We start from the raw sequence: 15,823 nt of genomic DNA, 5'->3' as shown, positions 1-15,823 counted from the left end.
CACTCCAGCCAAAAATGTGAGCTATGCACCTATGATAAACTCATTTCATGGTGCACAGTAAACATCAGAAAATCATTAATGCTCCTTACAATGTGGGAGCAGTACACCTGTAATAAACCCAACGGGTTTCTCCTCTGAGTTTCATCAGGAGTAATACAACAGGTAATATGGAGAAAAAAATGATACCTTATCTAATCAGAGGTCCTAGGATCAGGCTCAATGCATAGATGAGGCAGTGCTCACTGACATGGTCTGATCAGAATGAGTGATCGCCCCTTCATATATAGTATTAACTCCACCCACCATTAATTGCTAAATACAATACAGGCCTGGTTGGACGCCTGCTTTCTGGTAGCGTATATGGCTTCGGGGGAGAAACTATTACCGAACAAAAGAAACAGAACTATTAAATTTTATTTTTAATCCAAAAGGAAGGCAGTGTTTTATGAAAATTATACAAATGATTTTACAATGGGGGACAATACAATTCAGAATAAACAGTTACACAAAATAAAGAGTTTCTTTTGTTAATCCAACTAGACAGATCGCAGAGACGGTTCGGTTTAGCTGGAGGGGAGGCGCCCCATTGGACCGTTATCGAACAGGACCCCTGCTTATAGAATATATACCTCCCGGCATGAGTACAGACCCATCTTCAGCTTTATCTTTTATGCCGAAAGTGTGCCCTGCCCACACACTCCACTGGGATGACCTCACACGGGCTTGGCTCCACCCTTCATGTTTCTATTAAAATCTCTAACTTCTGCGATAACTTCTCGCTGGTTGATCGCAGAAGTTCGCTAGTGATAACATATTTTTTATTACCATTTTACCTTTTTAAGAGACTAGACATGATATAACTGACGTTGGTTATCTCTGCCCTCTAGTGTTACAGCTCACCCGTAGGGCTCTCGGGGAAAAATATGCATATTGTTCCTTAGCTGACCCTGCTGCTAAATGTGTGTCCCATTATTATTGGAAGTATAGAACTTCCGATATTTTGTCAGTGCCTGCAAGACTGCAGATTGAACACATATGCAAATGAGTGACCCGGCTATTGTGAGGATTGTGGTAGATCCCCTTTGAAGTTTAATGAGCGGTTTCCTCTTTAGCCAGGTGTTTACTCATCACAGGCCTCTGCTACTATGAGCTACATTCGTATGTTAATTAGAATGGACAATTGATTATCACCTCTCCTGTACATTTCTAATTTACATAGAAGCAACTGGTTAGGGTGTTAGCTCTTGCTCCTTTGACAAATGGTGTAGGGGAGGGGGGATGAGTGGTTTGGAGGAAGAGAGATTTCACAGGGAAGGAGAGGTTCTTAATATTTTCTATGACATATGATTTTCTATATTTTTCCAATAGCGAATAGGGCTTTTCCCTCTCCCGTCAGGGCGAGACAGGGGTAGTCGGGTGAGCCGCATAGGACTAGGGTGCCAACCTCCACTGACAGGTAGGGACACTCTAGTAGGAGTGATAATGGGATCTAACCATTTAGTAATACATCACTCATAGACGTCTTTAGCTATTGTGGCTTATCAATTTCTATATGTCGAATTTATCCATATATGGCACCTTGTGATAGACTTGTTGTGGTCTGTCTAATGTTTATTGCCCTGCCAACACTGTAGAGGCAATAGCTGTGTATATTTTATTAACCACTTCGCGCCAGAGCCTGTTTTTGCCTTCGTGACCGAGCCAATTTTTTCAATTCTGACCACTGTCACTTTATGAAGTAATTACTCTGGAACGCTTCAACGGATCCCCCTGATTCTGAGACTGTTTTTTCATGACATATTGTACTGCATGACAGTGGTAAAATTTCTTCGATATCACTTGCGTTTATTTGTGAAAAAATCGGAAATTTGGCGCAAATTTTGCAATTTTCAAACTTTGAATTTTCATGCCCTTAAATCAGAGAGATATGTCACACAAAATAGTTAATAAATAACATTTCCCACATGTCTACTTTACATCAGCACAATTTTGGAACCAAAATTTTTTTGTTAGGAAGCTATAAGGGTTAAAAGTTGACCAGCGATTTCTCATTTTTACAACAAAATTTACAAAACCATTTTTTTAGGGATCACATCTTATTTGAAGTGACTTTGAGGGGCCTTTATGACAGAAAATACCCAAAAGTGACACCATTCTAAAAACTGCACCCCTCAAGGTGCTCAAAACCACATTCAAGAACTTTATTAACCCTTTAGGTGTTTCACGGCAATTTGTGGAAGAAAGCAATGAACATTTAACTTTTTTTCACAAAAATGTTACTTTAGACCCAATTTTTTTATTTGCACAAGGTTACCAGGAAAAAATGGAATACACATTTTGTAGTGCAATTTCTCTTGAGCGCGCTGATACCCCATATGTGAGAGAAAACCACTGTTTGGGCGCACTGCAGGGTTCGGAAGGGAAGGAGCGCCATTAGACTTTTTGAATGTAAAATTTGTTTGAATAATTAGCAGACGCCATGTTGAATTTGGGGAGCCCCTGATGTGCCTAAACAGTGGAAACCTCCCCCAAGTGACACCATTTTGGAAACTAGACCCCTTAGGGAACTTATCTAGATGTGTGGTGAGCACCTTGAACCCCCAGGTGCTTCACAGAAGTTTATAATATTGAGCTGTAAAAATAAAATTTTCACATTTTTCCCACAAAAAATGTTTTTCATCCCTTAATTTTGCATTATCACAAGGGTAATAGGATAAATTGCACCATGAAATTTGTTGTACAATTTCTCCTGAGTACGCCGATACCCCATATGTGGGGGAAAACCACTGCTTTGGTGTACGGCAGGGTTCGGAAGAGAAAGGAGCGCTATGTTGGCTGGGATAGGTTGCAGACACCATGTCACATTTGAAGAGTCGCTGACATGCAGAAACCCCCACAAGTGACCCCATTTTGTAAACTACACCTCTCAAGGAATTCATCTAGGGAAGTAGTGAGTATTTTTTAATTTTTACATTTATACCATTGGGCAGTGAAAAAAGCATGATTATATTTTTACCACAAAAAATATTTTACCCTCAGATTTTACATTTTCACACAGGGCAATGGGTAAAAATGGTGCCGAAATGTGTCACACAATTTCTTCTAAAAGTGGCAATACCCCATATGTGGCTGTATCGTACCGCTCAGCCATACGGCGAGATCTGGGGGGGACGGAGCACTATTTGACAATTGGAGAACAAATTATTGTAGAATAGGCATTTGGATTTGGGAGCACAAACTTTTCTGAATTTCTTTTGGGGGGCAAGGGTCATTTCGCTTTTCCAGAGCCTTTCTGCTACCAGTAACTTGGAAGTCCCTTATATTTTTAACAGATAAAGGACCTGAGTGGGGACTAGCTTTTTTTGAGGACTGAGTTGAAGCTTTTATTGGGAACATTTTATGTAACATTTATCCGGCGCTCTAGGCTGAGCACTTGCATCGGGGTTTCCATCTAAATTTCCAAGTGATGTAATTCAGATGAAACCCCTGCGGGATCCATTCACTGTAATGAGGCAGCAGAGTTACTCTGGACTCCGTCTGGCCTCTGTTTAGCGGTGTCCTTTTTTTCAGAAGTGCACAAAACTGTGGCCAACCGCACTTTTATGCACGCCTAAAACAAATGACACCGTGGGATCCCAGGCTAGACGGCGTCCACAGTGGCCTATATCTGCCTCATTACAGGGAATCTCCCGTCATGGGTTCCGGCTGAATCACGTATTTCAGAGATTTGCACGGAAACTCAGGGGTAAGTGCTCAGCACAGAGCGCAGGATGAATGTGAGCAGAGCCTTACTGCGATCTTTGGGAGATATAATAAACAAATCAGTAGCAGGTGAAGAATTGGTTTTATTTATTTTTTACGCCGTTCCTAGTGTGATATAACTGATTAGATTACTTTATTCTTCGGGTCGGTGCGATTACAGCGATACCAGACTTATATCGGGTTTTTATGACTGACAGCTGTCACACACTAAGACGCTTTTTTTTGCAAAATCTAGTTTTTGCATCGCCATATTTTGAGAGCTATAATTTTTCCATATTTCGGCCAACAGTGTCATGTGACGGCTTGTTTTTTACGGGATGAGTTGACATTTTTATTGGTACCATTTTTGGGTACGTGACATTTTTTGATTGCTTTCTATTCCGTTTTTTGGGAGGTAAAATTAACAAAAACAAACAATTCAGGAATTGTTTTTGAGGTTTTTTTTATGCCGTTCTGCGTGTGGTAAAAGTGATCAGGCAGAGTTATTCTTCAGGTAAGTATGTTTACAGCGATACTACACTTACTGTATATTTTTCTATGTTTTGGCGCTTTTACACAAAAATTTTATAGAAAAAATATTTTTTTTGTGTCTCCATTCTAAGAGCTATAACTTTTTTATTTTTCGGCTGATGGAGCAGTATGGTGGCTTGGTTTTTTTGCGGAACAAGATGACGTTTTCAGCGGTACCATTTTTATTTCCATTTTGCTTTTTGATCGCATTTTTTTTCACTTTTTGTTTGGCGATATGATGAGTATAGTTTTTTGCTCCGTTTTTTATTTTTTTTTATTACTGTGTGCACAGAAGGAGTTAATTAGTGTGACCGTTTTATAGATCGAGTTGTTTCGGACGCAGCAAAACCAAATGTGTACTTTTTTTGTTTTTGCATAAATATACATATTTATTGGTTTAATATTTTATTTATTTTTATTTATTTTGTGATTTTTTTTTTTAACAGTTTGAAAACATTTTTTTTTACTTTTTTTTTTTTATTTTATTTTTTTTTTTACATTTTTACTTAGTCCCTGTATGGGACATTAATTTTTATTTTTCTAATCACTGATCAGTGTCTGTCTCCTGCTAGAGTTCAGCTGCAGGCTGAGCCTAGCAGGATGGCAAATCTGGAGGCGGTCATGTGACCTCCAGCTGCCATAACAATGGCAGGTCCTGGAAGGCATCAGGGGGACGTCGGAGAGGTAAGTTGACGACCCCCTCTCCTCTCACTATCTTCAGATCGCGGCATATAGAAGATAGGAAAGGGTTAACATCATTGGGACCTGATCCAATCAGGTCCCGATGATGTCCCCTGTCAGAGCTATCGCTCTGCACCGGAACCGCAGCGCTTGCTGGACCCTGGGGGTCTTGAGGGCTGCGGGACCACCCACCGTTTTGAAACGTCGGTGCTACACAGAGCCCAGGCAGTTCCGACGTTTATGTACAGTGGGCAGTCCTGAACCGGTTAAATTACATGGCCTAGAGCACGAAGCACTTTATATCTGTCCCTATTTAGCAAAAGGGCCTAATAGGGTAAGAAGGGACAGCTGCCGAGGAGCGGGGGCACCATATGCGCAAGTTTTCAGGGTGACAACCTCCACAGTCAGGCAGGGAAGAGTGATAGTTTCATAGGGAGAGTGTTAGTGCCTCACATGTGGGTCATCACTTGGGTGTTCTTTAGTTGATTTGTATTTTAAGACTATTAAGTTATATTTTCTTAGCTATTGCTGTACCATTTACCCAAATGTATGTTTAAAAACTGTATGTAGCTCTTTTAAATATAATGATTTATTACCTGCATGTAATGCTTATGTAAGCCAGTCTCCCATGCAGTCATCTAGTACTTCTCTATTGCGTGTTGCCCTGAAAATTGGTATTTTGCATCCCTAAATTACAGGACTGCATAAATCCTTTATTCCTGCATGTCTCTCAGCTTCGCTCCACCCGAACGCTAAAGGATACATGTATCACATGCTGGACAATAGATCATGTAATATCAGTGGCAGATGTCTGTGGAGACACAGGGCCCGATTCATCAAGACCGACATTGTTCACGCCCATCTTGATAAGTAAATGTGCTGGAGTCAGACGTTCCTGATTCGCGAAGAGGCGTTCACATCTTAATAAATCGGGAGCGCTGGACAAGTGGTGTGCACCTCTGTGCATCTCCCCACAAATCTTACTCCAGTCGCTGCTGGAGTAAGATTTGTGGCATAGCAAATGCCAACATTTGTCATGAATTTGACGAGCATTGATTGCTGTTCCTTGTCCTGCCTTACTCCACCACCCACTTTGTCTCAACTGGGTAAAAATAGTGTTTAATGCCAAAAGTCACACAATTTTAGCACGGTCTCTATTTCCACCAAAATTATGTGACTTTTCAAAACTTTTTATGCAAGAATACTGGTGTTAAAACTTTGATTCAGGCTCAAAATTCCTAGCCCCTTTAAAAATGTTTGTTTTCAATCATGTGAAAATTTCATGTTTTGAATAGTCACTTGCAGTTATGGCGGCTACATGTGAAGGATCAATCCGTTATTGGCCAAGTCTCGCACATGAAGAATTTTACACAGAAGCTTTTGCTGATTTGGGAGATGATGTCTGTTCTTTTTTAACTGCTGTAAAGGTAAGATAGTCTTTAAGAAGGAAAAAAAAAAATCTTTGAAGAAAATATTCCAATGTATGATAAAAAAAACAATGGCGATTACTAGATTAACATTGCAAACACTTTTACCCCTTGCAGATGTTGAACATACTGGCTCATCCACTGTCTTCTGGTAGTGTATGGATTGGGCTAAGGAGCTGAGCACACACCAGTCTTGGCAGATGCTGGCTGTGTTATACAGTCTATTTTCCTGTAACATCAGTGATTTGAGCTGTGCTCCAATCACTGTTATGCCCTTAAATGACACTATCAATCTCTGACCCTGCCATGTAAGGTACTTTGCCCCAGGAGAGTGCCATTTCAAGCGCCAATCAGGTGCCGATAGGTTGACTTGTCAGCCAGGTCCTTAAAGGGAATCTGTCAGCAGATTTTTGCAATGTAATCTGAGGACGGCATGATGTAAGGCTAAAAACACAGAATTCAACGATGTGTCACATGTCAGGCTGTGTGCTGTTTACTTATAATGAAGATTTTATCACTAGGACATTATCTTTGGAGCACTTGCAAGTCCAACTCCACCCCCTCCTGTGAAAAGCAGCTCACTGTCAATAGACAATTTAAATACAGAGCCTGGTGCGGACGTGGTTCTTTCTGAGCTCTGCTGCATCCTACAACTAAAAACGGAGTCAGAACAGCTGCACCCAATAAACAAAATGATACGTCGTTGGATCAGTGTCTTGATCTAAATCACGCTGCTCTCAGATGAGGTAGCAAAAACCTGATGGCACATTCCCCTTAACCCCTTTCCGACCAGGTCAGTAATAGTACGCACCTGGTCGGGTAGGACGGTTCAGCGGGGGCTCCGGCGCTGAGCCCTCACTAAACCGGGCACATGTCAGCTGATTATTACAGCTGATATGTGCCTGCAACAGCCGCGGGTGGAATCGCGATCCACTCATGGCTGTTAACATGTTAAATGCTGCTGTCAATCTGACAGCATCATTTAACTCGCACTTCCTGGAAGCGCGTCCTAAGCCCCGCCCATCGGTGACCCCGTCACATGATCGCGGGTCATCGATGGGTGAGCATGACAACCCAGGATCTGTTGCAGACCCCTGTGGTTGTCGTGTCTCAATTGCTATGAGCGCCACCCAGTGGTCTGCGCTCATAGCACATGAGCATTTCTCCTGCATACAAGCGATCTGCTCATCGCCAGTATGCAGTAGAAGCAATCCGACAACTGCAGCTTCTAGTCTCCTATGGACACTATTGAAGCATGCAGGAAGTGTAAAAAAAAAAAAAAAAAAAGTTTTTAAAAAAACAAATAAAATATAAAAGTTAAAATCAACCCCTTTCACCCCATTCAAAATAAAATAATTAAAAAAAAAACCCCACATACACACATTTGGTATTGCCGCTTTCAGAATCGCCCGATTTATTAATATAAAAGAAGAATTAATCCGATCGGTAAACGGTGTAACGAGAAAAAAATTCTAAACGCCAGAATTACGTTTTTTTGGTCGCTGCAACATTGCAATAAAATGCAATAAAAGGCGATTAAAACATCGGATCTACCTCAAAATAGTATCAATAAAAACTTCAGCTCGGCGCGCAAAAAATATGCCCTCACCCAGCCCCAGATCACGAAAGATGGAGACGCTCCTTGTCTTGGAAAAAAAATAAAAAAAAAAAAACCTCTACACCTTTGGTGTCTACGAACTCGGAATGACCCGGAGAATAATGATGGCAGGTCAGTTTGAGCATTAAGTGAACGTGGTAAAAAAAAGGACCCAAAAAACAACTGTGGAATTGCATTTTTTTTTGCAATTTCACCGCACTTGGAATTTTTTTCCCGTTTTCCAGCACACGATATGGTAAAACCAGTGATGGCGTTTAAAGTACAACTCGTCCCGCAAAAAATAAGCCCTCACACGGACATATTGAACAAAAATTAAAAAAGTTCTGACTCTGGGAAGAAGGGGAGCAAAAAATGAAAACACAAAAACAGAAAGACCCATGGTCGTTAAGGGGTTAAGGCAACCATGGCTGCCAAATTGGTATTCCTGTGCAGCCTAGCCACAACTGCAGCTTTGTATTGCGGTATGTAGTACAAATGATCATGTGTGTGTCTTCAAGTAAATTAAGGCTACTAAAAAGTATCTAAAATGTAAATAAAAAATATATATATAGTACCCTCTCCACCCCTGCCTCCCTTATTAGGAATAAACCTAAAAAAAAATTCATTCAATTGCACTGCACCTGAAAAATCTTGATCTATCAAAATATAAAATTACAACACCTACCAAGAAAAAACATGAACCTTTTAAAACATGCATGTTATGTGTGAGCTGTGTGCGCTAGTCGTAGTGGGGCTGTGGTGGTCACAAATAACCGGAGAAGAGTGATATTTAAAACATAGCCTTATTCTAATGAAAGGTTTTATGTGCCCACGATGCAGAAATGCTCCGGATTTTCCCTGAGCGTTTCTTCATCTCCCTGGCAGAAAAAAACGCATGCGAATTCTCCAAACCGGGGTACTATCTGCACATTAAACCGCATGATATCCGCATGTGCAGATGTAGTGATGCGGAATCCAAGCCGTTCAATGCAAGTCAATGGCGGCGAAAACCCTGCGATTACGCAAAATAATTGGCAGTGCTGTGGATTTTTCCGCAAAGATGACATTCAGCGGAAATTTCTGCAGCATGTGCATAGCACATGCGGATTATCATTGGGGAACATGGCAGACCTTCTACCAAGCGTTTCTGCAGCGGAATTGCCGCTGCGGAAACGCTTAAATTGCATAGTGGGCACACAGCCTTAGTAAATGGTAAAATCGTGAGTTCATAAATAGAGCGAATGGAGATTTGGATTTAAGTCCCTTAAGTCTGGTAAAGGGTTTTTAGAAAAACTGAAGTTGGTGTGGGGGTCAGTCCTGGATAAGGTCGCCTGGGAAGAAAATGAGATCTTAATCAATAGGACTGCCAGTAGAAGATCAGTGAGACCTGGTTGAGAGTTGATTGAAGGTCATTTACCTGATGTGGTCTATGGTTGGCATAAATGGATGACCTGTCCATTTCCCGGGTGTTAGAAAGATTTAGTTACGCTGCTGAAAAAGGGGGCACCGGTTAGGAGGATTGTAAAACTGATTGTTTAAATTGTCTGTTACATATAAGGTTTACTTGTAGAGTAGGGAGGGTCCAACTGAGAGTGAGGTTGATTTTGAAGTAGAGCGTCTAGATTGACAGGCAGAAATAGCAGTGGGGTATGCGGTATGGGATCCTATGGACAGAACTATCAGAGTTATGTGGTGGGCAATGACTTAAGGTGAAGGACCAGTATAGTAGAGTTACCTGGTGTTGGAGAGGCCTGGTTTGAATAGTTGGTTAAACCTAATGGCGGCTGTAGATAACCCCTATAGGTCGTTCAAGGCAGGAGGCTTAGGTAGCCAAACTGGATACCTTGATGAAGGTAAGCCTCTATGGGTAGTCCTGGCTGATAATGTCCTTACAGGTAGAGGAAAGCCGTGGGGGTTACACACACCGGTTCCTTGTGGTTAAATACATTGCAAAGGCTTGAGGCCTAATATTAAATGATGTTTCTGGCATGGCCAAGATGTAGGCTGTACCGTGCTTGGTACGAGTAGCAGTAATCCTGGTCTATTCCCGGAGGGGTGCAGTGGCTCGAGGCCGAAGATGCGTGCAGCTGGCGGTGATAATAGGCTGCTCGGTGCAAACAGCTTACAGTGTTGCCAGGATGCGATTCAATGTGCTGTACCGTGCCTGGTGACAGGTAGTGGTAGTGCTGGTCAGTGTCTTACCGGAGGGGTGCAGTGGCCAAAGCTTGAAGATGCGTGCAGCTGGTGGCATCACCAGACTGCGTTTGCAGCGTACCTGGATGCCTGATCCTTCACCTTAAGTTCTTGCCAACCACATAGCTCTTTGACTCTAATTCATAGGGTCCAGGGTAGCTGGAGGGTGTGGTAACTCACCGGCGAATCCAAGGAGGGCTTGCTTGGTGGTCCTGGTGGGTGGCGTGGGTGACTTGCGTCTCATGGAATCCCAGCAGGTCATTGCAGTTGTCTTACCACCTGTTGTATGCATATGTAATTAGCAATGAGCTTTTCGATTGGTTTAAGTTTCCTTGGTATATTTGACCCCTTTTTCTCCTGACATCTTATGACTAAAGGTGCTTTTGTTGCTAAACAAACCCGTCGGGTTTCTTAACTTTTTTTTTTTTTTAACATGATCTGTTGAACAAACATACATTTTTACTTGACTGATTGTTGCCGGATTGAATCCCCCCGTTTTTGCTGTAATAGAAACACATGCACCACTTCTGCATTTTCTCCTGATTTTGGTTTAGAGATACTGATGTAAAATACTGAACATGTGTGTCGTCATGTAAAGTTTGAGAATCCTCTAAGGATAAAAATTTATTTGTTGGCCATATTATCAAGCTCTATATCAGATTCTTTGGTACAAGCCAAGTCTTTTGTGTAACCAAGATTAATACGTTATAAAAGAAAATGTATTTATTTCCAGGCTGGCAGTTATATATTATCATCTTCAAAGAACCTACATGTTCGTTTAATGCCAGATGTTTCTGGAAAGATCTGTCAACGATTCTTGCAGCAGGGACAAGGCATGCTCTCAGGAATTGGCCGTAGAGTTTCCACACTTTTTGGTATTTTATCTCCTTCAATAGAATCATCGGTAAGTTTTTGTAATGTGTTATACAGAGTTAACCCTTGATTTCTTGCTTCATTGTTGCCGCGAGGCATGTAAATACTGTCTGTGTTAAGCCTAGAAATAGATATATCTAGATGTACAGCGAGTTACAGAAGTATTGAACACGTCACCAATTTTCTAAGTAAATATATTATTAAAAGTGCTATTGACATTAAGTTCTCACCAAATGTCTGTACCAACCCATCCAGTCAACACAGGCCACAAAATCAAGCCATAGTTGTCTATCAATTTAAGTTATGTAATGATGAGAAATGACACAGGGAAAACAGTATTAACCGCTTCCCGACCGCCCACTGTACTTAAACGTCGGCGCTGCCTGGGCTCTGTGCAGCGCCGACGTTTATGAACGGTCGGTGGTCCCGCAGCCCTCAGGACCCCCAGGGTCCTGCAAGTTCTGCGGTTGCTGTTCAGAGTGATAGCTCCGACAGGGGACATCATCGGGACCTGATTGGATCAGGTCCCAATGATGTTAACCCTTTGCTATCTTCTATATGCCGCGATCTATAGTGATCGCGGCATATAGAAGATAGTGAGAGGAGAGGGGTGTCGTCCACTTACCTCTCCGACGGCCCCCTGATGCCTTCCAGGACCTGCCGTTATTATGGCAGCTAGAGGTCACATGACCGCCTCCAGATCTGCCATATATGGTGTCCTGCTGAGCTCAGCCTGCAGCTGAGTCCAGCAGGAGACAGACAGTGTGAAACTGTCAGCAAAGTTCTCATGCAATGTAATACATGTCTATTACATTGCATGAGAACAGTGATTAGAAAAATAAAAATTAATGTCCCATACAGGGACTAAGTAAAAATGTAAAAAAAAGTCTAAAAAATGTTTTCAAACTGTTAAAAATATCACAAAATAAATAAAAATAAATATATAAACTATTAAACCAATAAATACTTATATATTTATGCAAAAACAGAGTACACATATTTGGTATCGCTGTGTCCGAAACAACCCGATCTATAAAACTGTCACACTAATTAACTCCTTCTGTGCACACCGTAATAAATAAATAAAAAACGGAGCAAAAAACTATGCTTTCATCATATCGCCAAACAAACAGTGGAAAAAAATGCGATCAAAAAGCAAAATGGAAATAAAAATGGTACCGCTGAAAACGTCTTGTTCCACAAAAAAAATCCGCCATACAGCTCCATCAGCCAAAAAATAAAAAAGTTATAGCTCTCAGAATAAAGCGATGCAAAAAAAAATATTTTTTCTATAAAATTTTTGTGTAAAAGCGCCAAAACATAGAAAAATATACAGTAAGTGTAGTATCGCTGTAAACATACTGACCTGAAGAATAATGCTGCCTTATCACTTTAACCACACGCAGAACGGCATAAAAAAAAATCTCAAAACAATTCCTGAATTGTTGGTTTTTGTTAATTTTACCTCCCAAAAAACGGAATAGAAAGCGATCAAAAAATGTCACGTACCCAAAAATGGTACCAATAAAAGTCAACTCGTCCCACAAAAAAACAAGCCGTCACATGACTCTGTCGGCCGAAATATGGAAAAATTATAGCTCTCAAAATATGGCGATGCAAAAACTAGATTTTGCAAAAAAAAGCATCTTAGTGTGTGACAGCTGTCAGTCATAAAAACCCGATATAAGTCTGGTATCGCTGTAATCGCACCGACCCGAAGAATAAAGTAATCTAATCAGTTATATCACACGAGGAATGGCGTAAAAAATAAATAAAACCAATTCTTCACCTGCTACTGATTTGTTTATTATATCTCCCAAAGATCGCAGTAAGGCTCTGCTCACATTTATCCTGCGCTCTGCGCTGAGCACTTACCCCTGAGTTTCCATGTAAATCTCTGAAATACGTGATTCAGACGGAACCCATGACGGGAGATTCCCTGTAATGAGGCAGATATAGGCCACTGTGGACGCCGTCTAGCCTGGGATCCCACGGTGTCATTTGTTTTAGGCGTGCATAAAAGTGCGGTTGGCCACAGTTTTGTGCACTTCTGAAAAAAAGGACACCGCTAAACAGAGGCCAGACGGAGTCCAGAGTAACTCTGCTGCCTCATTACAGTGAATGGATCCCGCAGGGGTTTCATCTGAATTGCATCACTTGGAAATTTAGATGGAAACCCCGATGTAAGTGCTCAGCCTAGAGCGCCGGATAAATGTTACATAAAATGTTCCCAATAAAAGCTTCAACTCAGTCCTCAAAAAAAGCTAGTCCCCACTCAGGTCCTTTATCTGTTAAAAATATAAGGGACTTCCAAGTTACTGGTAGCAGAAAGGTTCTGGAAAAGCGAAATGGCCCTTGCCCCTCAAAAGAAATTCAGAAAAGTTTGTGCTCCCAAATCCAAATGCCTATTCTACAATAATTTGTTCTCCAATTGTCAAATAGTGCTCCGTCCCCCCCAGATCTCGCCGTATGGCTGAGCGGTACGATACAGCCACATATGGGCAGGGTCGGACTGGGGTGCCTAGGGCCCACCAGGGGAACTGATTCTAGGGGCCCACACTACAGCCCACCAGCTGTGAAGCACTGAGCGGCAGGACTTTGTTCGAACAGTCATTCCGTACTGCCAGAGTCCCTTTAATGGTAACTTGTCACCTTGAAAAACGTTATTTATCTGCAGATATAGGGGTAATCTGCAGGTAAATAGGGTTTAAAGCCTGGTTAGACGGCTTAATGGAAAAGCGTAGGCTACACGGAGAAAATTACGTTTTATTCTCCCTGCCGACACTCGCTTCCTGTTTTTGGGTCGGTGCAAGGAGGGAGACATTACAGTCAACGCGAACTACAAAGTGAGGGTGCTGCAATAACGTCCGGGACCTGGATTGTGACACTTCCATGGAGCCCAACCTCAGGCTGAGCTTCATTGAATGACTAACATGGCAGCAGCACCTGGCAATTAGTGCTGAGCGAGCGTGGTCAGATAAGGTGTGATCCCAGCATGCTCAGGTGTTATCCAGGTATCTTGTAGTGCTCTGCTAATATGCTCGAGTCCCCAGGGTAGCATGTTTTGCGGCGGTAGGCAGACGCAACACATTTAGGAATTGCCTGTTTGTTAGGTAATCACTGCATGTGTTGCTTCTGTCTACCGCCGCAAAACATGTTACCGCAGGGACTCGAGCATATTAGCAGAGCACTACAAGATACCTGGATAACACCTTATCCCAGGGTTCCCCAACTCCAGTCCTCAAGGCCCACCAACAGGTCATGTTTTCAGGATTTCCTTAGTATTACACAGGTGATAATTCCATCACCTGCACAGGCAATAATTCCATCACCTGTGCAATACTAAGGAAATCCTGAAAACATGACCTGTTGGTGGGCCTTGAGGACTGGAGTTGGGGAACCCTGCCTTATCCGACCACGCTCACTCAGCACTACTGGCAACCCATCAGCAATCTGCAACTGCGTCACAGGGGGCTGAAGGGAGCAGGTGACTGCATGCACCGGCCATTGTGCTATCTAAATGCCGCTGTCAGTGATTGACAAGGGCACTTAAATACTCAAAACAGCAGCAATCAAGGTGAGCTCTGATCACTGCTGTTACAGGCAGACGCCGGCCATCTAACACAGCCGACATCTGCCTGGTATGGAGCAGCCTCAGCTCCTGAAACAGCTCCATACAAGTACAACCCTATGGTTATGACAAGGTTAGCAAATTTCACTTGTCTGTTCCTAAATGTGGAAAGACAAATGGAATTCCCTAACACATGTGAGCAAGTCCTAATAGATTTAGTAAAGGTGCGCCAAGCATATGAATGTTATTACACACCACAATGGACTCTTACATACACGCATCTTACAAAAATACATATTATTCCAGATACGTAGACACATACAAACACGCAGACACGCACAAACACATCAGTACATGAATACATCATCTGAACCACCATCATTTGTAATGTCAGGTCAGCCCCATATATCTTTGTATCGCATAAACCTATTACTCCCAGTATGTAATTAACAGTAGAGATACTGGGAGTTGTTATCAGTCATCATCAGACTGCGGACCATACAGGAACCACAGTACTGATGAGACGCAGGCAGGATCACAAATGAACATTTACATCCAGGTATCTTACCCGAGACGTCTTCTCTGATTAGAGTCGTTCTCTCTCTTTTCGTCTCCCTCTTGTCCAGTCTCCATGATGACTTTTCTCATCCACAGCTTGTCTCTGCAGACTTCCATCTTCTCCGGTCTTCTGCAGCACATCCCGACACGATGCCCTTAAAGATAGCAGTGTCATTATAATGCTCCCGAATAAAAATATCTACACTGAGCCCCTGAATAAACCTAACTCTTACAATGCTCCCTGCACAAAACATGACATACACTCTACCCCTCTTATGGTACCTGCTCTCCACACTGTCCTCTCCTTACCATACTGGGCCCCCTCTTCACATTGTCCTCTCACACTGTGTCCCCCCTATAGTGCCCAGTCTCTGTAACGTGCCCCTTCATCACACTCCCCCTCCTCAGCATACTGTTCCCTCCTTGCTGTGCCCTCACACTGTTCCCCCCATACTGCCGCATCTCCATACCTTCTCCCACACTACCTAGTCTCTGTGCTGTGTCACCTCACACTTTTCTCCCTCCATATTGTCTCCTCACACTATTTCCCCACTCTCCATACTGTTTCCTCATACATCCCCCTTCCCCATTCTGTTTCTGCACTCATTCCTACCCCTCCTCTAGTTCACCATACTGTTTCTTCACACATCT

The 15,823-nt window shown here is 42.4% G+C and overlaps 1 protein-coding gene across 1 annotated transcript in view; it reads left to right on the top strand.

Annotated features, from left to right (window-relative positions):
- NUP133 (nucleoporin 133) overlaps positions 1-15,823 on the top strand; it is a 326,459-nt gene that overhangs the window by 48,181 nt on the left and 262,455 nt on the right. Inside the window, exons 5-6 of the mRNA XM_073671535.1 lie at positions 6,249-6,380; positions 10,904-11,074. Of these exons, the coding sequence (XP_073527636.1) occupies positions 6,249-6,380; positions 10,904-11,074 (303 nt within the window). The remainder of the gene's footprint in view (positions 1-6,248; positions 6,381-10,903; positions 11,075-15,823) is intronic.

This window comes from Phyllobates terribilis, unplaced genomic scaffold, assembly GCF_046119375.1.
Source record: "Phyllobates terribilis strain yellow unplaced genomic scaffold, ASM4611937v1 Scaffold_3__8_contigs__length_932513732, whole genome shotgun sequence".
NCBI classification, from domain to species: Eukaryota; Metazoa; Chordata; class Amphibia; order Anura; family Dendrobatidae; genus Phyllobates; species Phyllobates terribilis.
Note: the sequence above shows the minus strand (reverse complement) of the source record. Positions and strands in the feature narration are given on the sequence as shown.